At 46.4% G+C, this 27617-nt stretch overlaps 1 protein-coding gene across 4 annotated transcripts in view; it reads right to left on the bottom strand.

Moving 5' to 3' along the window:
* Nucleotides 1–27617, bottom strand: part of LOC110515620 (FERM, ARHGEF and pleckstrin domain-containing protein 1) — a 99962-nt gene that overhangs the window by 5670 nt on the left and 66675 nt on the right. For 2 of the 4 annotated variants that reach the window (XM_036973380.1, XM_036973377.1), the window contains exons 14-25: nt 26898–27082; nt 25266–25355; nt 19311–19444; nt 16397–16478; nt 9537–9774; nt 8394–8524; nt 8167–8235; nt 7534–7623; nt 7225–7307; nt 5525–5579; nt 3230–3287; nt 351–514 (exon numbers count right to left, since the gene is read on the bottom strand). In XM_036973380.1, coding sequence (XP_036829275.1) covers nt 351–514; nt 3230–3287; nt 5525–5579; nt 7225–7307; nt 7534–7623; nt 8167–8235; nt 8394–8524; nt 9537–9774; nt 16397–16478; nt 19311–19444; nt 25266–25355; nt 26898–27082 — 1379 coding nt within the window. Of the gene's footprint in view, nt 1–350; nt 515–2665; nt 2724–3229; nt 3288–3323; nt 3437–5524; nt 5580–7224; nt 7308–7533; nt 7624–8166; nt 8236–8393; nt 8525–9536; nt 9775–16396; nt 16479–19310; nt 19445–25265; nt 25356–26897; nt 27083–27617 lie in introns of all 4 variants that reach the window. The other 2 variants (XM_036973378.1, XM_036973379.1) reach the window with 2 other exon arrangements.

Here is a 27617-nt window from a genome sequence, read left to right as displayed (position 1 = left end):
GAGAAGACAGAGAGGTTAGACAGAAACAGAGAGGTTAGACAGAAGCAGAGAGGTTAGACAGTACTGTGGGTCAGGCAGGTAGAGAAGACAGAGAGGTTAGACAGAAACAGAGAGGTTAGACAGTACTGTGGGTCAGGTAGGTAGAGAAGACAGAGGTTAGACGGTACTGTGGGTCAGGTAGGTACAGAAGACAGAGAGGTTAGACGGTACTGTGGGTCAGGTAGGTAGAGAAGACAGAGGTTAGACGGTACTGTGGGTCAGGTAGGTACAGAAGACAGAGAGGTTAGACAGAAACAGAGAGGTTGGACAGAAACAGAGAGGTTAGACAGTACTGTGGGTCAGGTAGGTACCTCCACAGCCACACTAAAGTCCACCATGGACACAGAGGTGTTGCGGTGCCAGCAGACATGAACCGTCGTGTTTCCTCTCTGTGCTGACTGACGCTCCAATGAGCTACGAGACGCACTCAGCTCCTCCTCTGACTCAGCCTCCACACCTCCCTCTTCTGGAGACTCTGAGAACAGCAGCAAGAGGAATTGATGAAGAGTTGACGAACAGAAACAGAGGACAAGCTATTCTTTCCCCCAGGTCAGATAAGTTGAAGGTTGTTTCTCGGAGCACAAAACATCCTTGTCACAAAACCTAAATAAGAGAAGTGATCATGTGAATTGATGGACTCAAAGTCCATTTTACAGGCCACATTTCTATATAGTTTGGTCGTGTTGCAGGCTACATTTCTATACAGTTTGGTCGTGTTGCAGGCTACATTTCTATACAGTTTGGTCGTGTTGCAGGCTACATTTCTATACAGTTTGGTCATGTTGCAGGCCAGGTAAAGACAGGTTAGGGCTCAGCCTGTACTCTGTGGGAAGGTTAGGTTAGTTAGGACTCAGCCTGTACTCTGTGGGAAGGTTAGGTTAGTTAGGACTCAGCCTGTACTCTGTGGGAAGGTTAGGTTAGTTAGGACTCAGCCTGTACTCTGTGGGAAGGTTAGGTTAGTTAGGGCTCAGCCTGTACTCTGTGGGAAGGTTAGGTTAGTTAGGACTCAGCCTGTACTCTGTGGGAAGGTTAGGTTAGTTAGGACAGCCTGTACTCTGTGGGAAGGTTAGGTTAGTTAGGACTCAGCCTGTACTCTGTGGGAAGGTTAGGTTAGTTAGGGCTCAGCCTGTACTCTGTGGGAAGGTTAGGTTAGTTAGGACTCAGCCTGTACTCTGTGGGAAGGTTAGGTAGGACTCAGCGTGTACTCTGTGGGAAGGTTAGGTTAGTTAGGACTCAGCCTGTACTCTGTGGGAAGGTTAGGTTAGTTAGGACAGCCTGTACTCTGTGGGAAGGTTAGGTTAGGTAGGACTCAGCCTGTACTCTGTGGGAAGGTTAGGTTAGTTATGGCTCAGCCTGTACTCTGTGGGAAGGTTAGGTTAGTTAGGACTCAGCCTGTACTCTGTGGGAAGGTTAGGTTAGTTAGGGCTCAGCCTGTACTCTGTGGGAAGGTTAGGTTAGTTAGGACTCAGCCTGTACTCTGTGGGAAGGTTAGGTAGGACTCAGCCTGTACTCTGTGGGAAGGTTAGGTTAGGGCTGTTCATGGCTGCTGTGGGCCACCTGTAGAAGTAGTAGCAGTAGGTAGTGTGATTTACTGCGGTCAGATCGACTGGTGGACTGTAAATCAGAGGAAAGACCATTCATCTGTTCAGCCAGGTCTAGGGGTCAGGGGTCAGGTACAAGACTTACTGCGGTCTGATCGACTGGTGGACAGTAGATCAGTAGAAGGTCTGTTACTCTGCTCTACCAGGTCTAGGGGTCAGGGGTTAGGTACAAGACTTACTGCGGTCTGATCGACTGGTGGACAGTAGATCAGTAGAAGGTCTGTTACTCTGCTCTACCAGGTCTAGGGGTCAGGGGTCAGGTACAAGACTTACTGCGGTCTGATCGACTGGTGGACAGTAGATCAGTAGAAGGTCTGTTACTCTGCTCTACCAGGTCTAGGGGTCAGGGGTCAGGTACAAGACCTACTGCGGTCTGATCGACTGGTGGACAGTAGATCAGTAGAAGGTCTGTTACTCTGCTCTACCAGGTCTAGTGGTCAGGGGTTAGGTACAAGACTTACTGCGGTCTGATCGGATGGTGGACAGTAGATCAGTAGAAGGTCTGTTACTCTGCTCTACCAGGTCTAGGGGTCAGGGGTCAGGTACAAGACTTACTGCGGTCTGATCGACTGGTGGACAGTAGATCAGTAGAAGGTCTGTTACTCTGCTCTACCAGGTCTAGGGGTCAGGGGTTAGGTACAAGACTTACTGCGGTCTGATCGACTGGTGGACAGTAGATCAGTAGAAGGTCTGTTACTCTGCTCTACCAGGTCTAGGGGTCAGGGGTCAGGTACAAGACTTACTGCGGTCTGATCGACTGGTGGACAGTAGATCAGTAGAAGGTCTGTTACTCTGCTCTACCAGGTCTAGGGGTCAGGGGTTAGGTACAAGACTTACTGCGGTCTGATCGACTGGTGGACAGTAGATCAGTAGAAGGTCTGTTACTCTGCTCTACCAGGTCTAGGGGTCAGGGGTCAGGTACAAGACTTACTGCGGTCTGATCGACTGGTGGACAGTAGATCAGTAGAAGGTCTGTTACTCTGCTCTACCAGGTCTAGGGGTCAGGGGTTAGGTACAAGACTTACTGCGGTCTGATCGACTGGTGGACAGTAGATCAGTAGAAGGTCTGTTACTCTGCTCTACCAGGACTAGGGGTCAGGGGTTAGGTACAAGACTTACTGCAGTCTGATCGACTGGTGGACAGTAGATCAGTAGAAGGTCTGTTACTCTGCTCTACCAGGTCTAGGGGTCAGGGGTTAGGTACAAGACTTACTGCGGTCTGATCGACTGGTGGACAGTAGATCAGTAGAAGGTCTGTTACTCTGCTCTACCAGGTCTAGGGGTCAGGGGTCAGGTACAAGACTTACTGCGGTCTGATCGACTGGTGGACAGTAGATCAGTAGAAGGTCTGTTACTCTGCTCTACCAGGTCTAGGGGTCAGGGGTCAGGTACAAGACTTACTGCGGTCTGATCGACTGGTGGACAGTAGATCAGTAGAAGGTCTGTTACTCTGCTCTACCAGGTCTAGGGGTCAGGGGTCAGGTACAAGACCTACTGCGGTCTGATCGACTGGTGGACAGTAGATCAGTAGAAGGTCTGTTACTCTGCTCTACCAGGTCTAGGGGTCAGGGGTTAGGTACAAGACTTACTGCGGTCTGATCGACTGGTGGACAGTAGATCAGTAGAAGGTCTGTTACTCTGCTCTACCAGGTCTAGGGGTCAGGGGTTAGGTACAAGACTTACTGCGGTCTGATCGACTGGTGGACAGTAGATCAGCAGAAGGTCTGTTACTCTGCTCTACCAGGACTACAGCCATCCTGATGTCCTCCATCCATTTCACCATCTCTGATACACAGCTAGGTACAGAGTACAGACATGGGTTAGATGCACAGCTAAGACCTCTCTGATGACTGAATGTGGCCCCTGGGGCTAAATGAGTTTAACACCCCTGCTCTAGAACACCCTAAAACACTCTAAACCACCCTGGAACACTCTGAAACATTCTAAACCACCCTAAAACATCTAGAAAACTGTAAAACACCCTAAAACATCTAGAAAACTGTAAAACACCCTAAAACATCTAGAAAACTGTAAAACATCTGTAAAACACCCTAAACATCTAGAAAACTGTAAAACATCTAGAAAACTGTAAAACACCCTAAACATCTAGAAAACTGTAAAACATCTGTAAAACACCCATAAACATCTAGAAAACTGTAAAACACCCTAAAACATCTAGAAAACTGTAAAACACCCTAAACATCTAGAAAACTGTAAAACATCTAGAAAACTGTAAAACACCCTAAAACATCTAGAAAACTATAAAACACCCTAAAACATCTAGAAAACTGTAAAACACCCTACACATCTAGAAAACTGTAAAACACCCTAAACATCTAGAAAACTGTAAAACACCCTAAACATCTAGAAAACTGTAAAACACCCTAAACATCTAGAAAACTGTAAAACACCCATAAACATCTAGAAAACTGTAAAACACCCTAAACATCTAGAAAACTGTAAAACACCCATAAACATATAGAAAACTGTAAAACACCCTAAACATCTAGAAAACTGTAAAACATCTAGAAAACTGTAAAACATCTAGAAAACTGTAAAACACCCAGAAAACTGTAAAACATCTAGAAAACTGTAAAACATCCAGAAAACTGTAAAACATCCAGAAAACTGTAAAACACCCTAAACATCTAGAAAACTGTAAAACACCCTAAACATCTAGAAAACTGTAAAACACCCTAAACATCTAGAAAACTGTAAAACATCCAGAAAACTGTAAAACACCATAAACATCTAGAAAACTGTAAAACACCCTAAACATCTAGAAAACTGTAAAACACCCATAAACATCTAGAAAACTGTAAAACACCCTAAAACATCTAGAAAACTGTAAAACACCCTAAACATCTAGAAAACTGTAAAACATCCTAAACATCTAGAAAACTGTAAAACATCTGTAAAACACCCTAAACATCTAGAAAACTGTAAAACACCCTAAACATCTAGAAAACTGTAAAACAGCTAGAAAACTGTAAAACACCCTAAAACATCTAGAAAACTGTAAAACACCCTAAACATCTAGAAAACTGTAAAACAGCTAGAAAACTGTAAAACACCCGAAACATCTAGAAAACTGTAAAACATCCAGAAAACTGTAAAACATATAGAAAACTGTAAAACATCCAGAAAACTGTAAAACATATAGAAAACTGTAAAACATCCAGAAAACTGTAAAACACCCTAAACATCTAGAAAACTGTAAAACACCCTAAACATCTAGAAAACTGTAAAACACCCTAAACATCTAGAAAACTGTAAAACACCCTAAACATCTAGAAAACTGTAAAACATCTAGAAAACTGTAAAACATCTAGAAAACTGTAAAACATCTAGAAAACTGTAAAACACCCTAAACATCTAGAAAACTGTAAAACACCCTAAACATCTAGAAAACTGTAAAACATCCAGAAAACTGTAAAACACCATAAACATCTAGAAAACTGTAAAACACCCTAAACATCTAGAAAACTGTAAAACACCCTAAACATCTAGAAAACTGTAAAACACCCTAAACATCTAGAAAACTGTAAAACACCCATAAACATCTAGAAAACTGTAAAACACCCTAAAACATCTAGAAAACTGTAAAACACCCTAAACATCTAGAAAACTGTAAAACACCCTAAAACATCTAGAAAACTGTAAAACACCCTAAACATCTAGAAAACTGTAAAACATCTGTAAAACACCCTAAACATCTAGAAAACTGTAAAACACCCTAAACATCTAGAAAACTGTAAAACAGCTAGAAAACTGTAAAACACCCTAAACATCTAGAAAACTGTAAAACATCCAGAAAACTGTAAAACATATAGAAAACTGTAAAACATCCAGAAAACTGAAGAAGGTCTGTTACTCTGCTCTACCAGGACTACAGCCATCCTGATGTCCTCCATCCATTTCACCATCTCTGATACACAGCTAGGTACAGAGTACAGACATGGGTTAGATGCACAGCTAAGACCTCTCTGATGACTGAATGTGGCCCCTGGGGCTAAATGAGTTTAACACCCCTGCTCTAGAACACCCTAAAACACTCTAAACCACCCTGGAACACCTTAAACCACCCTGGAACACCCTAAAACACTCTAAACCACCCTGGAACACTCTGAAACATTCTAAACCACCCTAAAACATCTAGAAAACTGTAAAACACCCTAAAACATCTAGAAAACTGTAAAACACCCTAAAACATCTAGAAAACTGTAAAACATCTGTAAAACACCCTAAACATCTAGAAAACTGTAAAACATCTAGAAAACTGTAAAACACCCTAAACATCTAGAAAACTGTAAAACATCTGTAAAACACCCATAAACATCTAGAAAACTGTAAAACACCCTAAAACATCTAGAAAACTGTAAAACACCCTAAACATCTAGAAAACTTTAAAACACCTTAAACATCTAGAAAACTGTAAAACATCTAGAAAACTGTAAAACACCTTAAACATCTAGAAAACTGTAAAACATCTAGAAAACTATAAAACACCCTAAAACATCTAGAAAACTGTAAAACACCCTACACATCTAGAAAACTGTAAAACACCCTAAACATCTAGAAAACTGTAAAACACCCTAAACATCTAGAAAACTGTAAAACACCCATAAACATATAGACAACTGTAAAACACCCTAAACATCTAGAAAACTGTAAAACACCCATAAACATATAGAAAACTGTAAAACACCCTAAACATCTAGAAAACTGTAAAACACCCTAAACATCTAGAAAACTGTAAAACATCTAGAAAACTGTAAAACATCTAGAAAACTGTAAAACACCCAGAAAACTGTAAAACATCTAGAAAACTGTAAAACATCCAGAAAACTGTAAAACACCCTAAACATCTAGAAAACTGTAAAACACCCTAAACATCTAGAAAACTGTAAAACACCCTAAACATCTAGAAAACTGTAAAACATCCAGAAAACTGTAAAACACCATAAACATCTAGAAAACTGTAAAACACCCTAAACATCTAGAAAACTGTAAAACACCCTAAACATCTAGAAAACTGTAAAACACCCTAAACATCTAGAAAACTGTAAAACACCCATAAACATCTAGAAAACTGTAAAACACCCTAAAACATCTAGAAAACTGTAAAACACCCTAAACATCTAGAAAACTGTAAAACATCCTAAACATCTAGAAAACTGTAAAACACCCTAAAACATCTAGAAAACTGTAAAACACCCTAAACATCTAGAAAACTGTAAAACATCTGTAAAACACCCTAAACATCTAGAAAACTGTAAAACACCCTAAACATCTAGAAAACTGTAAAACAGCTAGAAAACTGTAAAACACCCTAAAACATCTAGAAAACTGTAAAACACCCTAAACATCTAGAAAACTGTAAAACAGCTAGAAAACTGTAAAACACCCTAAACATCTAGAAAACTGTAAAACATCCAGAAAACTGTAAAACACCCTAAACATCTAGAAAACTGTAAAACACCCTAAAACATCTAGAAAACTGTAAAACATCTTAAACATCTAGAAAACTGTAAAACATCTAGAAAACTGAATAACACCCAGAACACATCTAGAACACTTGTACCTTGCTGCCACGACGACAGACTGGCGCTGACCAAACAGAGTGAAGGAATGAGGAACTCCCCACTCATCCTCACTCTCCCTGATCTGAGGACACAGACACGGGTTGGATCAGAGGAGAGTGACCTCTACTAATTCACAGCTGTGTTATGTTATCTGAAGCTAACAGCATGGGGCCAGCTTCCCGGACACACATTAAGTCTAATCCTGGAATAAATGTTTTCTCTATATATCTGGCGTTTTAGGACGAGGCTTAATGTGTGTCCAGGAAACTGGCCCATAATGTTATGGTTCAGGTTCTGGAGACTCTTACTGTCATGCCGTAGAGAGGCAGCTGGCCGTGAACTTTGAACTGGTTGTCTGCTGTCATACCTCTGCTGGTGTACACCAGGGAATCACTGAACTGGAGGAGAGAGGGAGGAACACAGAGATATAATGAGACATCACTGAACTGGAGGAGAGAGAGGGAGGGAGGAACACAGAGATATAATGAGACATCACTGAACTGGAGGAGGAGAGAGGGAGGGCAGGAGGGAGGAACACAGAGATATAATGAGACATCACTGAAGTGGAGGAGGAGAGAGGGAGGGAGGAACAGAGAGATATAATGAGACATCACTGAACTGGAGGAGGAGAGAGGGAGGGAGAACACAGAGATATAATGAGACATCACTGAACTGGAGGAGGAGAGAGGGAGGGAGGAACACAGAGATATAATGAGACATCACTGAACTGGAGGAGAAGAGAAGGAGGGCAGGAGGGAGGAACACAGAGATGTAATGAGACATCACTGAAGTGGAGGAGGAGAGAGGGAGGGAGGAACAGAGAGATATAATGAGACATCACTGAACTGGAGGAGAATAGAGGGAGGGAGGAACACAGAGAGGGATAGGGTGAGTGAGGAGCAGAGGAGTCATGTGACAGGAAGTAGGAGGTAATGACTAACCAGGAAGAACATTCTTTGCTGTAGTCCTTTCCCTGAGAGCTTACTAAGACAGCCCAGTCTGATAAACTCCTGGATGGGTTACAGAAACAACACAGAGGAAACAATGAACAACGACATGTCTGGAAGTTAGATACACTAAAGGACAACATGAGGACTGATGTACTACAACTTGGAATGAATCAGTACAATACTTCTCAAAGCAAAGCCAGGGAAAACTGTTCTCTTACCCTGCCAGGTATAGCCAGGTCCTGGATGCCTGTCAGATCTTTCTTCAGTTCTAGAAGCTTCTGGATGTTCTCCATCTTCATCATGGTTCCCTGAAGCTGCAGCACCATCTCTGATATATCAGCTAGGGCAGCTAGAGGAGGAGTGTAAGTACACACACCATCTCTGATATATCAGCTAGAGGAGGAGTGTTAGTACACACACCATCTCTGATATATCAGCTAGAGGAGGAGTGTTAGTACACACACCATCTCTGATATATCAGCTAGAGGAGGAGTGTTCTCTCTATAACACACACCATCTCTGATATATCAGCTAGAGGAGGAGTGTAAGTACACACACCATCTCTGATATATCAGCTAGGGCAGCTAGAGGAGGAGTGTTAGTACACACACCATCTCTGATACATCAGCTAGGGCAGCTAGAGGAGGAGTGTTAGTACACACACCATCTCTGAAATATCAGCTAGAGGAGGAGTGTTCTCTCTCTAACACACACCATCTCTGATGTATCTGCTAGAGGAGGAGTGTTCTGTCTCTAACACACACCATCTCGGATATATTGGCTAGGGCAGCTAAAGGAGGAGTGTTCTCTCTCTAACACACACCATCTCTGATATACCAGCTAGAGGAGGAGTGTTCTCTCTCTAACACACACCATCTCTGATATATCAGCTAGAGGAGGAGTGTTCTCTCTATAACACACACCATCTCTGAAATATCAGCTAGAGGAGCAGGGTTCTCTCTCTAACACACACCATCTCTGATATACCAGCTAGAGGAGCAGGGTTCTCTGAGATATTAACTAGACAACTAGAGGAGCAGGGTTCTCTCTGAGATATTAACTAGAGGAGCAGGGTTCTCTCTCTGAGATATTAACTAGACAACTAGAGGAGCAGGGTTCTCTCTGAGATATTAACTAGACAACTAGAGGAGCAGGGTTCTCTCTGAGATATTAACTAGACAACTAGAGGAGCAGGGTTCTCTGAGATATTAACTAGACAACTAGAGGAGGAGGGTTCTCTCTGAGATATTAACTAGACAACTAGAGGAGGAGGGTTCTCTCTGAGATATTAACTAGGACAACTAGAGGAGGAGGGTTCTCTCTGAGATATTAACTAGACAACTAGAGGAGCAGGGTCCTACCTCTGCTGTCTCTGAAGTCTTGGTGTGTGGGGGGGTAGTGTTTGCAGAGTCTCTCCAGAATCAGTTTGTAGTGCAGCAGACGATGCAGGGGGCGTAGCAGGAACATGTTCAGGGACAGGTAACACACCTTCTGCTGCTCAAACTCTCGACACAACTCCTGCAGCCGCTGGGAGGCACGGCACGAACGCTCCAACTCAACCAACACCTCACCGTGACGCTGCAGGAGGGACGTCAACTGCTGCTGGGGCAGAGAGGAGAGGGGTAGGTTAGGTAGAAGATGTAGGGGTTAGAGAGAGAGGAGAGGGGTAGGTTAGGTAGAAGATGTAGGGGTTAGAGAGAGAGGAGAGGGGTTAGAGAGAGAGGAGAGGGGTTAGAGAGAGAGGAGAGGGGTTAGAGAGAGAGGAGAGGGGTAGGTTAGGTAGAAGATGTAGGGGTTAGAGAGAGAGGAGAGGGGTTAGCGAGAGAGGAGAGGGGTAGGTTAGGTAGAAGATGTAGGGGTTACGGAGAGAGGAGAGGCGTAGGTTAGGTAGAAGATGTAGGGTTAGAGAGAGAGGAGAGGGGTAGGTTAGGTAGAAGATGTAGGGGTTAGAGAGAGAGGAGAGGGTGGTTAGAGAGAGAGGAGAGGGGTAGGCTAGGTAGAAGATGTAGGGGTTAGAGAGAGGAGAGGGGTAGGTTAGGTAGAAGATGTAGGGGTTAGAGAGAGAGGAGAGGGGTAGGTTAGGTAGAAGATGTAGGGGTTAGAGAGAGAGATGAGAGGGGTAGGTTAGGTAGAAGATGTAGGGGTTAGAGAGAGAGATGAGAGGGGTAGGTTAGGTAGAAGATGTAGGGGTTAGAGAGAGAGATGAGAGGGGTAGGCTAGGTAGAAGATGTATGGGTTAGAGAGAGAGGAGAGGGGTAGGTTAGGTAGAAGATGTAGGGGTTAGAGAGAGAGGAGAGGGGTAGGTTAGGTAGAAGATGTAGGGGTTAGAGAGAGAGGAGAGGGGTAGGCTAGGTAGAAGATGTAGGGGTTAGAGAGAGAGGAGAGGGGTAGGTTAGGTAGAAGATGTAGGGGTTAGAGAGAGAGGAGAGGGGTAGGTTAGGTAGAAGATGTAGGGGTTAGAGAGAGAGGAGAGGGGTAGGTTAGGTAGAAGATGTAGGGGTTAGAGAGAGAGGAGAGGGGTAGGTTAGGTAGAAGATGTAGGGGTTAGAGAGAGAGGAGAGGGGTAGGTTAGAGAGAGAGGAGAGGGGTTAGAGAGAGAGGAGAGGGGTAGGCTAGGTAGAAGATGTAGGGGTTAGGGAGAGAGGAGAGGGGTTAGAGAGAGAGGAGAGGGGTTAGAGAGAGAGGAGAGGGGTAGGTTAGATAGAAGATGTAGGGGTTAGAGAGAGAGGAGAGGGGTAGGTTAGGTAGAAGATGTAGGGGTTAGAGAGAGAGGAGAGGGGTAGGTTAGAGAGAGAGGAGAGGGGTTAGAGAGAGGAGAGGGGTAGGCTAGGTAGAAGATGTAGGGGTTAGGGAGAGAGGAGAGGGGTTAGAGAGAGAGGAGAGGGGTTAGAGAGAGAGGAGAGGGGTAGGTTAGATAGAAGATGTAGGGGTTAGAGAGAGAGGAGAGGGGTAGGTTAGGTAGAATATGTAGGGGTTAGAGAGAGAGGAGAGGGGTAGGTTAGAGAGAGAGGAGGGGTTAGAGAGAGAGGAGAGGGGTAGGTTAGGTAGAAGATGTAGGGGTTAGAGAGAGAGGAGAGGGGTAGGTTAGATAGAAGATGTAGGGGTTAGAGAGAGAGGAGAGGGGTAGGCTAGGTAGAAGATGTAGGGGTTAGGGAGAGAGGAGAGGGGTTAGAGAGAGAGGAGAGGGGTTAGAGAGAGAGGAGAGGGGTAGGTTAGGTAGAAGATGTAGGGGTTAGAGAGAGAGGAGAGGGGTAGGTTAGGTAGAAGATGTAGGGGTTAGAGAGAGAGGAGAGGGGTAGGTTAGGTAGAAGATGTAGGGGTTAGAGAGAGAGGAGAGGGGTAGGTTAGAGAGAGAGAAGAGGGGTAGGTTAGGTAGAAGATGTAGGGATTAGAGAGAGGAGAGGGGTAGGTTAGAGAGAGAGGAGAGGGGTAGGTTAGAGAGAGAGGAGAGGGGTAGGTTAGGTAGAATATGTAGGGATTAGAGAGAGAGGGGAGGGGTAGGTTAGGTAGAAAATGTAGGGGTTAGAGAGAGAAGAGAGGGGTAGGCTAGGTAGAAGATGTAGGGGTTAGAGAGAGGGGAGAGGGGTAGGCTAGGTAGAAGATGTAGGGGTTAGAGAGAGAGGAGAGGGGTAGGTTAGATAGAAGATGTAGGGGTTAGAGAGAGAGGAGAGGGGTAGGTTAGGTAGAAGATGTAGGGGTTAGAGAGAGAGGAGAGGGGTTAGAGAGAGAGGAGAGGGGTAGGCTAGGTAGAAGATGTAGGGGTTAGAGAGAGAGGAGAGGGGTAGGTTAGGTAGAAGATGTAGGGGTTAGGGAGAGAGGAGAGGGGTAGGTTAGGTAGAATATGTAGGGGTTAGGGAGAGAGGAGAGGGGTAGGTTAGGTAGAAGATGTAGGGGTTAGGGAGAGAGGAGAGGGGTAGGTTAGGTAGAAGATGTAGGGGTTAGAGAGAGAGGAGAGGGGTAGGTTAGAGAGAGAGAAGAGGGGTAGGTTAGGTAGAAGATGTAGGGATTAGAGAGAGGAGAGGGGTAGGTTAGAGAGAGAGGAGAGGGGTAGGTTAGAGAGAGAGGAGAGGGGTAGGTTAGGTAGAATATGTAGGGATTAGAGAGAGAGGGGAGGGGTAGGTTAGGTAGAAAATGTAGGGGTTAGAGAGAGAAGAGAGGGGTAGGTTAGAGAGAGAGAAGAGGGGTAGGTTAGGTAGAAGATGTAGGGATTAGAGAGAGGAGAGGGGTAGGTTAGGTAGAAGATGTAGGGGTTAGGGACAGAGGAGAGGGGTAGGTTAGAGAGAGAGAAGAGGGGTAGGTTAGGTAGAAGATGTAGGGATTAGAGAGAGGAGAGGGGTAGGTTAGGTAGAAGATGTAGGGGTTAGGGACAGAGGAGAGGGGTAGGTTAGGTAGACGATGTAGGGATTAGAGAGAGGGGTAGGTTAGGTAGAAGATGTAGGGGTTAGAGAGAGAGGAGAGGGGTAGGTTAGGTAGAAGATGTAGGGATTAGAGAGAGGAGAGGGGTAGGTTAGGTAGAAGATGTAGGGGTTAGAGAGAGAGGAGAGGGGTAGGCTAGGTAGCAGATGTAGGGGTTAGAGAGAGAGGAGAGGGGTTAGAGAGAGAGGAGAGGGGTAGGTTAGGTAGAAGATGTAGGGGTTAGGGAGAGAGGAGAGGGGTAGGTTAGGTAGAAGATGTAGGGGTTAGAGAGAGAGGAGAGGGGTAGGTTAGAGAGATAGGAGAGGGGTAGGCTAGGTAGAAGATGTAGGGGTTAGAGAGAGAGGAGAGGGGTAGGTTAGATAGAAGATGTAGGGGTTAGAGAGAGAGGAGAGGGGTAGGTTAGATAGAAGATGTAGGGGTTAGAGAGAGAGGAGAGGGGTAGGTTAGGTAGAAGATGTAGGGGTTAGAGAGAGAGGAGAGGGGTAGGTTAGGTAGAAGATGTAGGGGTTAGAGAGAGAGGAGAGGGGTAGGTTAGATAGAAGATGTAGGGGTTAGAGAGAGAGGAGAGGGGTAGGTTAGGTAGAAGATGTAGGGGTTAGGGAGAGAGGAGAGGGGTAGGTTAGAGAGAGAGGAGGGGTTAGAGAGAGAGGAGAGGGGTAGGCTAGGTAGAAGATGTAGGGGTTAGAGAGAGAGGAGAGGGGTAGGCTAGGTAGAAGATGTAGGGGTTAGAGAGAGAGGAGAGGGGTAGGTTAGGTAGAAGATGTAGGGGTTAGGGAGAGAGGAGAGGGGTTAGAGAGAGAGGAGAGGGGTTAGAGAGAGAGGAGAGGGGTAGGTTAGATTGAAGATGTAGGGGTTAGAGAGAGAGGAGAGGGGTAGGTTAGGTAGAAGATGTAGGGGTTAGAGAGAGAGGAGAGGGGTAGGTTAGAGAGAGAGGAGAGGGGTAGGTTAGAGAGAGAGGAGGGGTTAGAGAGAGAGGAGAGGGGTAGGTTAGGTAGAAGATGTAGGGGTTAGGGAGAGAGGAGAGGGGTTAGAGAGAGAGGAGAGGGGTTAGAGAGAGAGGAGAGGGGTAGGTTAGATAGAAGATGTAGGGTTTAGAGAGAGAGGAGAGGGGTAGATTAGGTAGAAGATGTAGGGGTTAGAGAGAGAGGAGAGGGGTAGGTTAGAGAGAGAGGAGAGGGGTAGGTTAGAGAGAGAGGAGGGGTTAGAGAGAGAGGAGAGGGGTAGGTTAGGTAGAAGATGTAGGGGTTAGAGAGAGAGGAGAGGGGTAGGTTAGATAGAAGATGTAGGGGTTAGAGAGAGGAGAGGGGTAGGCTAGGAAGAAGATGTAGGGGTTAGGGAGAGAGGAGAGGGGTTAGAGAGAGAGGAGAGGGGTTAGAGAGAGAGGAGAGGGGTTAGAGAGAGAGGAGAGGGGTAGGTTAGGTAGAAGATGTAGGGGTTAGAGAGAGAGGAGAGGGGTAGGTTAGGTAGAAGATGTAGGGGTTAGAGAGAGAGGAGAGGGGTAGGTTAGGTAGAAGATGTAGGGGTTAGAGAGAGAGGAGAGGGGTAGGTTAGAGAGAGAGAAGAGGGGTAGGTTAGGTAGAAGATGTAGGGATTAGAGAGAGGAGAGGGGTAGGTTAGAGAGAGAGGAGAGGGGTAGGTTAGGTAGAATATGTAGGGATTAGAGAGAGAGGGGAGGGGTAGGTTAGGTAGAAAATGTAGGGGTTAGAGAGAGAAGAGAGGGGTAGGCTAGGTAGAAGATGTAGGGGTTAGAGAGAGAGGAGAGGGGTAGGCTAGGTAGATGTAGGGGTTAGAGAGAGAGGAGAGGGGTAGGTTAGATAGAAGATGTAGGGGTTAGAGAGAGAGGAGAGGGGTTAGAGAGAGAGGAGAGGGGTAGGCTAGGTAGAAGATGTAGGGGTTAGGGAGAGAGGAGAGGGGTAGGTTAGGTAGAATATGTAGGGGTTAGGGAGAGAGGAGAGGGGTAGGTTAGGTAGAATATGTAGGGGTTAGGGAGAGAGGAGAGGGGTAGGTTAGGTAGAAGATGTAGGGGTTAGGGAGAGAGGAGAGGGGTAGGTTAGGTAGAAGATGTAGGGGTTAGAGAGAGAGGAGAGGGGTAGGTTAGAGAGAGAGAAGAGGGGTAGGTTAGGTAGAAGATGTAGGGATTAGAGAGAGGAGAGGGGTAGGTTAGAGAGAGAGGAGAGGGGTAGGTTAGAGAGAGATGAGAGGGGTAGGTTAGGTAGAATATGTAGGGATTAGAGAGAGAGGGGAGGGGTAGGTTAGGTAGAAAATGTAGGGGTTAGAGAGAGAAGAGGGGTAGGTTAGGTAGAAGATGTAGGGGTTAGGGACAGAGGAGAGGGGTAGGTTAGAGAGAGAGAAGAGGGGTAGGTTAGGTAGAAGATGTAGGGGTTAGGGACAGAGGAGAGGGGTAGGTTAGAGAGAGAGGAGAGGGGTAGGTTAGGTAGAAGATGTAGGGGTTAGGGACAGAGGAGAGGGGTAGGTTAGAGAGAGAGAAGAGGGGTAGGTTAGGTAGAAGATGTAGGGATTAGAGAGAGGAGAGGGGTAGGTTAGGTAGAAGATGTAGGGGTTAGGGACAGAGGAGAGGGGTAGGTTAGGTAGACGATGTAGGGATTAGAGAGAGGGGTAGGTTAGGTAGAAGATGTAGGGGTTAGAGAGAGAGGAGAGGGGTAGGTTAGGTAGAAGATGTAGGGATTAGAGAGAGGAGAGGGGTAGGTTAGGTAGAAGATGTAGGGGTTAGAGAGAGAGGAGAGGGGTAGGCTAGGTAGCAGATGTAGGGGTTAGAGAGAGAGGAGAGGGGTTAGAGAGAGAGGAGAGGGGTAGGTTAGGTAGAAGATGTAGGGGTTAGGGAGAGAGGAGAGGGGTAGGTTAGGTAGAAGATGTAGGGGTTAGAGAGAGAGGAGAGGGGTAGGTTAGAGAGATAGGAGAGGGGTAGGCTAGGTAGAAGATGTAGGGGTTAGAGAGAGAGGAGAGGGGTAGGTTAGATAGAAGATGTAGGGGTTAGAGAGAGAGGAGAGGGGTAGGTTAGATAGAAGATGTAGGGGTTAGAGAGAGAGGAGAGGGGTAGGTTAGGTAGAAGATGTAGGGGTTAGAGAGAGAGGAGAGGGGTAGGTTAGGTAGAAGATGTAGGGGTTAGAGAGAGAGGAGAGGGGTAGGTTAGATAGAAGATGTAGGGGTTAGAGAGAGAGGAGAGGGGTAGGTTAGGTAGAAGATGTAGGGGTTAGGGAGAGAGGAGAGGGGTAGGTTAGAGAGAGAGGAGGGGTTAGAGAGAGAGGAGAGGGGTAGGCTAGGTAGAAGATGTAGGGGTTAGAGAGAGAGGAGAGGGGTAGGCTAGGTAGAAGATGTAGGGGTTAGAGAGAGAGGAGAGGGGTAGGTTAGGTAGAAGATGTAGGGGTTAGGGAGAGAGGAGAGGGGTAGGTTAGGTAGAATATGTAGGGGTTAGGGAGAGAGGAGAGGGGTAGGTTAGGTAGAAGATGTAGGGGTTAGGGACAGAGGAGAGGGGTAGGTTAGGTAGATGATGTAGGGGTTAGAGAGAGAGGAGAGGGGTAGGTTAGGTAGAAGATGTAGGGGTTAGAGAGAGAGGAGAGGGGTAGGTTAGGAAGATGTAGGGGTTAGAGAGAGAGGAGAGGGGTAGGTTAGGAAGATGTAGAGGTTAGCTGCTACTGTATAGATGCCAACCCCATGTGATTATCATGATCAACCCCATGCGATACTCCTAGATATTCATCAGATGGCTGTAACTCCACCTATAACCCACAGGTCATTACTCTGAGGACATGTTGAAGGGCAGGAACGATATCCACGTCTGCTGTACCTTTAACCCCTGAATATTCTTCAGCATTACGTCACCGACACGCTGGTAGTCTCCTTTAATGTGGGCGTTGGACCGGCCCTCCCTGGTGACAGAGAGAAATCAACATGGTTACCTGCTTCTAAGCCTAACCCTGCAGGAGACAGACAGACGTTTCACCCCCTCTCTCAGTGACACCATAGTGAGAGGCAAGTGGAGGAACAACATCACTCATTCAGTAACCCTCTAATAACCCTCTAGTAACTCATTCAGTCCATCTCTAATTGAAACCACATTGCAACAGCGTGATTAACAGCTGAGAAGCATCAATCCCCGGGAGAAGATCAAACCCTTGCTGTGAGTGGTTGAGAGAGTTATGACACGTTGACTGCATTCCTGAGATTCTCCAACCCACATGTAGATGTGCCACATGTACCTACTGGAGAACACTGAGCTACTCGACGTAGTTACACAGCTCCACCAGCAGATGGGGTAGTGGAGCAGTATTCAGTATGTCTGTCCTCTCAGAGGAGCAGTATTCACTAGGTCTGTCCTCTCAGAGGAGCAGTATTCACTAGGTCTGTCCACTCAGATGAGCAGTATTCACTAGGTCTGTCCTCTCAGAGGAGCAGTATTCAGTAGGTCTGTCCTCTCAGAGGAGCAGTATTCACTAGGTCTGTCCACTCAGAGGAGCGGTATTCACTAGGTCTGTCCTCTCAGAGGAGCAGTATTCACTAGGTCTGTCCTCTCAGAGGAGCAGTATTCACTAGGTCTGTCCACTCAGATGAGCAGTATTCAGTAGGTCTGTCCTCTCAGAGGAGCAGTATTCACTAGGTCTGTCCACTCAGAGGAGCGGTATTCACTAGGTCTGTCCTCTCAGATGAGCAGTATTCACTAGGTCTGTCCTCTCAGAGGAGCAGTATTCAGTAGGTCTGTCCTCTCAGAGGAGCAGTATTCACTAGGTCTGTCCTCTCAGAGGAGCAGTATTCACTAGGTCTGTCCACTCAGAGGAGCAGTATTCACTAGGTCTGTCCTCTCAGAGGAGCAGTATTCACTAGGTCTGTCCACTCAGATGAGCAGTATTCAGTAGGTCTGTCCTCTCAGAGGAGCAGTATTCACTAGGTCTGTCCACTCAGAGGAGCGGTATTCACTAGGTCTGTCCTCTCAGATGAGCAGTATTCAGTAGGTCTGTCCTCTCAGAGGAGCAGTATTCAGTAGGTCTGTCCACTCAGAGGAGCAGTATTCAGTAGGTCTGTCCTCTCAGAGGAGCAGTATTCACTAGGTCTGTCCACTCAGAGGAGCGGTATTCACTAGGTCTGTCCTCTCAGATGAGCAGTATTCAGTAGGTCTGTCCTCTCAGAGGAGCAGTATTCAGTAGGTCTGTCCTCTCAGAGGAGCAGTATTCACTAGGTCTGTCCACTCAGAGGAGCAGTATTCACTAGGTCTGTCCTCTCAGAGGAGCAGTATTCACTAGGTCTGTCCTCTCAGAGGAGCAGTATTCACTAGGTCTGTCCTCTCAGAGGAGCAGTATACACTAGGTCTGTCTCTGATGGGTCGGCCACCAGGGGTGTACGATGGGTCGTCCACCAGGGTCTGATGGGTCGTACACCAGGGGTCTCTGATGGGTCGTCCACTGGGTATCTGATGGGTCGTCCACCGGGGGTCTCTGATGGGTCGGCCACCAGGGTCTGATGGGTTATACACCAGGGTCTGATGGGTCGTCCACCATGGTTTTTGATGGGTCGGCCACCAGGGGTTTTTGATGGGTCGGCCACCAGGGGTCTCTGATGGGTCGTCCACCGGGGTCTCTGATGGGTCGTCCACCGGGGTCTCTGATGGGTCGTCCACCGGGGTCTCTGATGGGTCGTCCACCGGGGTCTCTGATGGGTCGTCCACCGGGAGTCTCTGATGGGTCATCCACCAGGGGTCTCTGATGGGTCATCCACCAGGGGTCTCTGATGGGTCATCCACCAGGGGTCTCTGATGGGTCATCCACCAGGGGTCTCTGATGGGTCATCCACCAGGGGTCTCTGATGGGTCATCCACCAGGGGTCTCTGATGGGTCGTCCACCGGGGTCTCTGATGGGTCGTCCACTGGGTTCTCTGATGGGTCGTCCACCGGGGTCTCTGATGGGTCGTCCAGCCGGGGGTCTCTGATGTGTCGTCCACCTGGGGGTCTCTGATGTGTCGTCCACCCGGGGGTCTCTGATGTGTCGTCCACCCGGGGGTCTCTGATGGGTCGTCCACCCGGGGGTCTCTGATGGGTCGTCCACCCGGGGGTCTCTGATGGGTCGTACACCCGGGGGTCTGATGGGTCGTCCACCAGGGTCTCTGATGGGTCGTACACTGGGGTCTGATGGGTCGTACACCGGGGTCTGATGGGTCGTCCACCGGGGTCTGATGGGTCGTCCACCGGGGTCTGATGGGTCGTCCACCGGGGTCTGATGGGTTGTCCACCGGGGTCTGATGGGTCGTCCACCGGGGTCTCTGATGGGTCGTCCACCGGGGTCTGATGGGTCGTCCACCGGGGTCTGATGGGTCGTCCACTGGGGTCTCTGATGGGTCATCCACCAGGGTCTCTGATGGGTCGTCCACCAGGGTCTCTGATGGGTCGTCCACCAGGGGTCTCTGATGGGTCGTCCACCAGGGGTCTCTGATGGGTCATCCACCAGGGTCTGATGGGTCGTCCACCAGGGTCTGATGGGTCGGCCACCAGGGGTCTCTGATGATGATCAGTCCTGTATGACCGGCTGCTGTAGTGACTCACTGAAGAGTGGTGCTGAAAACCTGGACGTACACACACACACACACACACTCTCAACACACCCACACACACCCACAACACACACACACACACACATCCCCCCACCCACACACACACACACACACACACACACACACACATCCCCCCACCCACACACACCCATCCACTCCTCACCATTGCTGCAGCCTCTGCTCCACCTCCTTGAGGAAGGCCTGGTGTAACTGATAGACTGGATCATAGTTGGTGTTGATCAGAGTCCTCACTGAGTCTGGCAGGATGTCCTCTTTACCCAGCACAGCCTGGAACCACTGAGACAACACACAGCTGTTAGACTACCTCTTTACCCAGGACAGCCTGGAACCACTGGGACACAACACAGCTGTTAGACTACCTCTTTACCCAGCACAGCCTGGAACCACTGGGACACAACACAGCTGTTAGACTACCTCTTTACCCAGCACAGCCTGGAACCACTGGGACAACACAGCCTGGAACCACTGAGACACAACACAGCTGTTAGACTACCTCTTTACCCAGCACAGCCTGGAACCACTGAGACACAACACAGCTGTTAGACTACCTCTTTACCCAGCACAGTCTGGAACCACTGGGACAACACAGCTGTTAGACTTCCTCTTTACCCAGCACAGCCTGGAACCACTGAGACAACACAGCTGTTAGACTACCTCTTTACTCAGCACAGCCTGGAACCACTGGGACAACACAGCTGTTAGACTACCTCTTTACCCAGCACAGCCTGGAACCACTGGGACACAACACAGCCTGGAACCACTGCGACAACACAGCTGTTAGACTACCTCTTTACTCAGCACAGCCTGGAACCACTGAGACAACACAGCTGTTAGACTACCTCTTTACCCAGCACAGTCTGGAACCTCTGAGACACAACACAGCCTGGAACCACCGGGACACAACACAGCCTGGAACCACTGGGAAACAACACAGCCTGGAACCACTGGGACACAACACAGCCTGGAACCACTGGGACACAACACAGCTGTTAGACTACCTCTTTACCCAGCACAGCCTGGAACCACTGGGACACAACACAGCCTGGAACCACTGGGACACAACACAGCTGTTAGACTACCTCTTTACCCAGCACAGCCTGAAACCACTGAGACAACACAGCTGTTAGACTACCTCTTTACCCAGCACAGCCTGGAACCACTGAGACAACACAGCTGTTAGACTACCTCTTTACCCAGCACAGCCTGGAACCACTGGGACACAACACAGCTGTTAGACTACCTCTTTACCCAGCACAGCCTGGAACCACTGGGACACAACACAGCCTGGAACCACTGGGACACAACACAGCTGTTAGACTACCTCTTTACCCAGCACAGCCTGGAACCACTGGGACACAACACAGCTGTTAGACTACCTCTTTACCCAGCACAGTCTGGAACCACTGGGACAACACAGCTGTTAGACTACCTCTTTACCCAGCACAGCCTGGAACCACTGGGACACAACACAGCTGTTAGACTACCTCTTTACCCAGCACAGCCTGGAACCACTGGGACACAACACAGCTGTTAGACTACCTCTTTACCCAGCACAGCCTGGAACCACTGGGACACAACACAGCTGTTAGACTACCTCTTTACCCAGCACAGCCTGGAACCACTGGGACACAACACAGTCTGGAACCACTGGGACAACACAGCTGTTAGACTACCTCTTTACCCAGCACAGCCTGGAACCACTGAGACACAACACAGCCAGTTGTGGTAGTGGAGCTGGGGGGGTCTAACTAGCTGTATAGGTAGTGTAGCTGGGGGGTCTACAGGACACCAGCTGTATAGGTAGTGTGGCTGGGGGGGCCTACAGAAGACCAGCTGTATAGGTAGTGTATCGGGGGGGGGGGTCTAACCAGCTGTATAGATAGTGTAGCTGGGGGGTCTAACTAGCTGTATAGGTAGTGTAGCTGGGGGGGGGGGGGGGTCTAACCAGCTGTATAGGTAGTGTAGCTGGGGGGGGTCTAACTAGCTGTATAGGTAGTGTAGCTGGGGGGGTCTAACCAGCTGTATAGGTAGTGTAGCTGCGGGGTTTTTTAACCAGCTGTATAGGTAGTGTAGCTGGGGGGGTCTAACCAGCTGTATAGCTAGTGTAGCTGCGGGGGTTTTTAACCAGCTGTATAGGTAGTGTAGCTGGGGGGGTCTAACCAGCTGTATAGCTGTGTTTTTTTTTAACCAGCTGTATAGGTAGTGTAGCTGGGGAGGTCTAACCAGCTGTATAGGTAGTGTAGCTGGGGGGGTTTAACCAGCTGTATAGGTAGTGTAGCTGGGGGGGTTTAAGTGTAGCTGGGGGGGTTATTACTAGTCTATCATTGTTATTACTAGTCTAACCATTACTAGTCTAACCATTATTACTAGTCTCACCATTGTTATCACTAGTCTACCATTGTTATTACTAGTATATCATTGTTATTACTAGGCTAACCATTATTACTAGTCTAACCATTATTATCACTAGTCTATCATTGTTATTACTAGGCGAACCATTGTTATTACTAGTCTATCATTGTTATTACTAGTCTATCATTGTTATTACTAGGCTAACCATTATTACTAGTCTAACCATTGTTATTACTAGGCTAACCATTATTACTAGTCTATCATTGTTATTACTAGTCTAACTATTGTTATCACTAGTCTATCATTGTTATTACTAGGCTAACCATTATTACTAGTCTAACCATTGTTATTACTAGGCTAACCATTATTACTAGTCTATCATTGTTATCACTAGGCTATCATTGTTATTACTAGTCTAACCATTATTACTAGTCTAACCATTGTTATTACTAGTCTGTCATTGTTATTACTAGGCTAACCATTATTACTAGTCTACCATTGTTATTACTAGTCTATCATTGTTATTACTAGGCTAACCATTATTACTAGTCTACCATTGTTATTACTAGTCTATCATTGTTATTACTAGTCTAACCATTGTTATTACTAGTCTATCATTGTTAGCCTCCAGTATTTATGCTGCAGTAGTTTATGTGTCGGGGGGCTAGGGTCAGTTTGTTATATCTGGAGTACTTCTCCTGTCCTATTCGGTGTCCTGTGTGAATGTAAGTGTGCTTTCTCTAATTCTCTCCTTCTCTCTTTCTTTCTCTCTCTCGGAGGACCTGAGCCCTAGGACCATGCCCCAGGACTACCTAACATGATGACTCCTTGCTGTCCCCAGTCCACCTGGCCGTGCTGCTGCTCCAGTTTCAACTGTTCTGCCTTATTATTATTGGACCATGCTGGTCATTTATGAACATTTGAACATCTTGGCCATGTTCTGTTATAATCTCCACCCGGCACAGGCAGAAGAGGACTGGCCACCCCACATAGCCTGGTTCCTCTCTAGGTTTCTTCCTAGGTTTTGGCCTTTCTAGGGAGTTTTTCCTAGCCACCGTGCTTCTACATCTGCATTGCTTGCTGTTTGGGGTTTTAGGCTGGGTTTCTGTACAGCACTTTGAGATATCAGCTGATGTACGAAGGGCTATATAAATACATTTGATTTGATTTGATTTATTACTAGGCTAACCATTATTACTAGTCTAACCATTGTTATCACTAGTCTATCATTGTTATTACTAGGCTAACCATTATTACTAGTCTAACCATTGTTATCACTAGTCTATCATTGTTACTACTAGTCTTACGACAGTTATTACTAGTTTTACCATGGTTACTACTAGTCTTACCACTTATTACTACTAGTCTTACCAGTTACTACTAGTCATACCATGGTTACACCTAGTCTTATCGGTTACTACTAGTCTTACCATGGTTACTACTAGTCTTACCACTTATTACTACTAGTCTTACCACTTATTACTACTAGTCTTACCACTTATTACTACTAGTCTTACCATGGTTACACCTAGTCTTACCATGGTTACACCTAGTCTTACCACGGTTACACCTAGTCTTACCACGGTTACACCTAGTCTTACCACGGTTACACCTAGTCTTACCACGGTTACACCTAGTCTTACCACGGTCACTACTAGACTTACCACTTATTACTACTAGTCTTACCAGTTACTACTAGTCATACCATGGTTACACCTAGTCTTATCGGTTACTACTAGTCTTACCACTTATTACTACTAGTCTTACCATGGTTACTGCTAGTCTTACCATGGTTACTACTAGTCTTACCATGGTTACTACTAGTCTTACCACTTATTACTACTAGTCTTACCATGGTTACACCTAGTCTTACCATGGTTACACGTAGTCTTACCACGGTTACACCTAGTCTTACCACGGTTACACCTAGTCTTACCACGGTTACACCTAGTCTTACCACGGTCACTACTAGACTTACCACTTATTACTACTAGACTTACCACTTATTACTACTAGTCTTACCAGTTACACCTAGTCTTATCGGTTACTACTAGTCTTACCACGGTTACTACTAGTCTTACCACGGTTACACCTAGTCTTACCACGGTTACTACTAGTCTTACCACGGTTACACCTAGTCTTACCACGGTTACTACTAGTCTTACCACGGTTACACCTAGTCTTACCACGGTTACACCTAGTCTTACCACGGTCACTACTAGTCTTACCACGGTTACTACTAGTCTTACCACGGTTACTACTAGTCTTACCGCAGTTACTACTAGTCTTACCGCGGTTACTACTAGTCTTACCGCGGTTACTACTAGTCTTACCACGGTTACTACTAGTCTTACCACGGTTACTACTAGTCTTACCACGTATTGCTAGTCTTACCATGGATATAACTAGTCTTATAGTCTTACCACGGTTATTGCTAGTCTTACACAGTTATTACTAGTCTTACCGGGGTTATAGCTAGTCTTACCGGGGTTAAAACTAGCCGTGCCACGGTTATAACTAGTCGTGCCACGGTTATAACTAGTCGTGCCACGGTTATAACTAGTCGTGCCACGGTTATAACTAGTCGTGCCACGGTTATAACTAGTCGTGCCACGGTTATAACTAGTCGTGCCACGGTTATAACTAGCCGTGCCACGTTTATAACTAGTCGTGCCACGGTTATAACTAGCCGTGCCACGTTTATAACTACTCTTACCACGGTTGTAACTAGTCTTACCATGGTTATAACTAGTTTTCCCAGTGTTATAATTAATCTTACCACGGTTATAACTAGTCTTACCATGGTTATAACTAGTCTTATCATGGTTATAACTAGTCTTACCATGGTTATAACTAGTTCTCCCAGAGTTATAATTCATCTTACCACGGTTATAACTAGTCTTACCATGGTTATAACTAGTCTTACCATGGTTATAACTAGTTCTCCCAGAGTTATAACTCATCTTACCACGGTTATAACTAGTCTTACCATGGTTATAACTAGTTCTCCCAGAGTTATAACTAGTTCTCCCAGAGTTATAATTAATCTTACCATGGTTATAACTAGTTCTCCCAGAGTTATAATTCATCGTATCATGGTTATAACTAGTCTTACCATGGTTATAACTAGTTCTCCCAGAGTTATAATTCATCTTACCACGGTTATAACTAGTCTTACCATGGTTATAACTAGTTCTCCCAGAGTTATAATTAATCTTACCACGGTTATAACTAGTCTTACCATGGTTATAACTAGTTCTCCCAGAGTTATAATTCATCTTACCACGGTTATAACTAGTCTTACCACGGTTATAACTAGTCTTACCATGGTTATAACTAGTTCTCCCAGAGTTATAATTCATCTTACCATGGTTATAACTAGTCTTACCATGGTTATAACTAGTTCTCCCAGAGTTATAATTCATCTTACCACGGTTATAACTAGTCTTACCATGGTTATAACTAGTCTTACCATGGTTATAACTAGTTCTCCCAGAGTTATAACTAGTTCTCCCAGAGTTATAACTAGTCTTACCATGGTTATAACTAGTTCTCCCAGAGTTATAATTAATCTTACCATGGTTATAACTAGTCTTACCATGGTTATAACTAGTTCTCCCAGAGTTATAATTAATCTTACCACGGTTATAACTAGTCTTACCATGGTTATAACTAGTCTTACCATGGTTATAACTAGTCTTACCATGGTTATAACTAGTTCTCCCAGAGTTATAATTCATCTTACCACGGTTATAACTGCCAGGTCCTTCTGAAAGGTTCTCTCTGTGGTGAGAAGCTCCTTGGCGATGAAGTAGGCCTTGTCAGTCGGACACTTCTGGAAGAAAGAGGGAGAAAATGTCCAACACAACATTAATACCCTCAAACACCAAGTTAGGCGGATTAGAGCAAATGGCGTTAAACTATTAGTCTTTCTTGTGTTTTGTTTCAGTCAAAGCATATATCCTGCTTCAGCTAACCATCCTCAAATCTCAATAGAAATGAGGAGGTTTGGGTGTAATGGCGACGTTACAGGCCTACTATAATATGCTATTATGTTCGGATCAGTTATGTAACATCCTAACTCATCATAAGTCTTTGTCTGGCGAAATGTGATCTGGACAGACATCGAGTCAGCTTTGATCTAACTTTACGACATGAGCACCATTGTGAGAAGTGGTAATCTTCCATTTGTAATAATAATAATAATAAGTGATGAGTAGAACTATTAGATGTAGGCAACAGATCTTGATGAGATCTAGCCTGGTAAAGTGGGATAACACAGTTCCTTACAGACTCTCACTAGCCTGGTAAAGTGGGATAACACAGTTCCTTACAGACTCTCACTAGCCTGGTAAAGTGGGATAACACAGTTCCTTACAGACTCTCCCTAGCCTGGTAAAGTGGGATAACACAGTTCCTTACAGACTCTCCCTAGCCTGGTAAAGTGGAATAACACAGTTCCTTACAGACTCTCACTAGCCTGGTAAAGTGGGATAACACAGCTCCTTACAGACTCTCCCTAGCCTGGTAAAGTGGGATAACACAGTTCCTTACAGACTCTCCTTAGCCTGGTAAAGTGGGATAACACAGCTCCTTACAGACTCTCACTAGCCTGGTAAAGTGGGATAACACAGCTCCTTACAGACTGTCACTAGCCTGGTAAAGTGGGATAACACAGTTCCTTACAGACTCTCCCTAGCCTGGTAAAGTGGGATAACACAGTTCCTTACAGACTCTCCCTAGCCTGGTAAAGTGGGATAACACAGCTCCTTACAGACTCTCCCTAGCCTGGTAAAGTGGGATAACACAGTTCCTTACAGACTCTCCCTAGCCTGGTAAAGTGGGATAACACAGTTCCTTACAGACCCTCCCTAGCCTGGTAAAGTGGGATAACACAGTTCCTTACAGACTCTCCTTAGCCTGGTAAAGTGGGATAACACAGCTCCTTACAGACTCTCACTAGCCTGGTAAAGTGGGATAACACAGCTCCTTACAGACTCTCCCTAGCCTGGGAAAGTGGGATAACACAGTTCCTTACAGACTCTCCCTAGCCTGATAAAGTGGGATAACACAGTTCCTTACATACTCTCCCTAGCCTGGTAAAGTGGGATAAAACAGTTCCTTACAGACTCTCCCTAGCCTGGTAAAGTGGGATAACACAGCTCCTTACAGACTCTCCCTAGCCTGGTAAAGTGGGATAACACAGCTCCTTACAGACTCTCCCTAGCCTGGTAAAGTAGGATAGCACAGTTCTAACAAAGTAGAACAGTACTGTCCTCTGGGCTGGATCGCTCTCTCAAGAGTATGGGGACATGTCCTCCCCCCTCCTCCAATCTCTCCTTCACTCTCTCCCACCCTCCCTCCCTGAAAGACAAACCTTCCTCCGAACCTCGTCCTCGTCATCCGTGCGGACGTAGCCAGCGTCAGTGAACAGGGGGGATGAGAGGGGGGAGGAATGGGCGTTGATGGGCGAGGGCTGGTGCCCATTGGAGCTCTGACCCGGGCCGAAGGGAAAGGCTTTCTGCCCATTCACCACCACTGGAGGGCTGCCTGAGATCACACCTGGAAGAGAGGAGGGGACAAGAACGAGTCAGAGCTGCCTGAGATCACACCTGGAAGAGAGGAGGGGACAAGAACGAGTCAGAGCTGCCTGAGATCACACCTGGAAGAGAGGAGGGGACAGGAACGAGTCAGAGAGATCAGAGCTGTAAAGGGTCCAGTTGAATGTAAAGTGATGTAAAGGGTCCAGTTGAATGTAAAGTAATGTAAAGTGTCCAGTTGAATGTAAAGTAATGTAAAGGGTCCAGTTGAATGTAAAGTAATGTAAAGTGTCCAGTTGAATGTAAAGTAATGTAAAGGGTCCAGTTGAATGTAAAGTAATGTAAAGGGTCCAGTTGAATGTAAAGTAATGTAAAGTGTCCAGTTGAATGTAAAGTGATGTAAAGGGTCCAGTTGAATGTAAAGTTATGTAAAGTGTCCCGTTGAATGTAAAGTAATGTAAAGTGTCCAGTTGAATGTAAAGTAATGTAAAGGGTCCAGTTGAATGTAAAGTAATGTAAAGGGTCCAGTTGAATGTAAAGTGATGTAAAGTGTCCAG

This window comes from Oncorhynchus mykiss, unplaced genomic scaffold (assembly GCF_013265735.2).
Source record: "Oncorhynchus mykiss isolate Arlee unplaced genomic scaffold, USDA_OmykA_1.1 un_scaffold_240, whole genome shotgun sequence".
Taxonomy (NCBI): Eukaryota; Metazoa; Chordata; class Actinopteri; order Salmoniformes; family Salmonidae; genus Oncorhynchus; species Oncorhynchus mykiss.
Note: the sequence above shows the minus strand (reverse complement) of the source record. Positions and strands in the feature narration are given on the sequence as shown.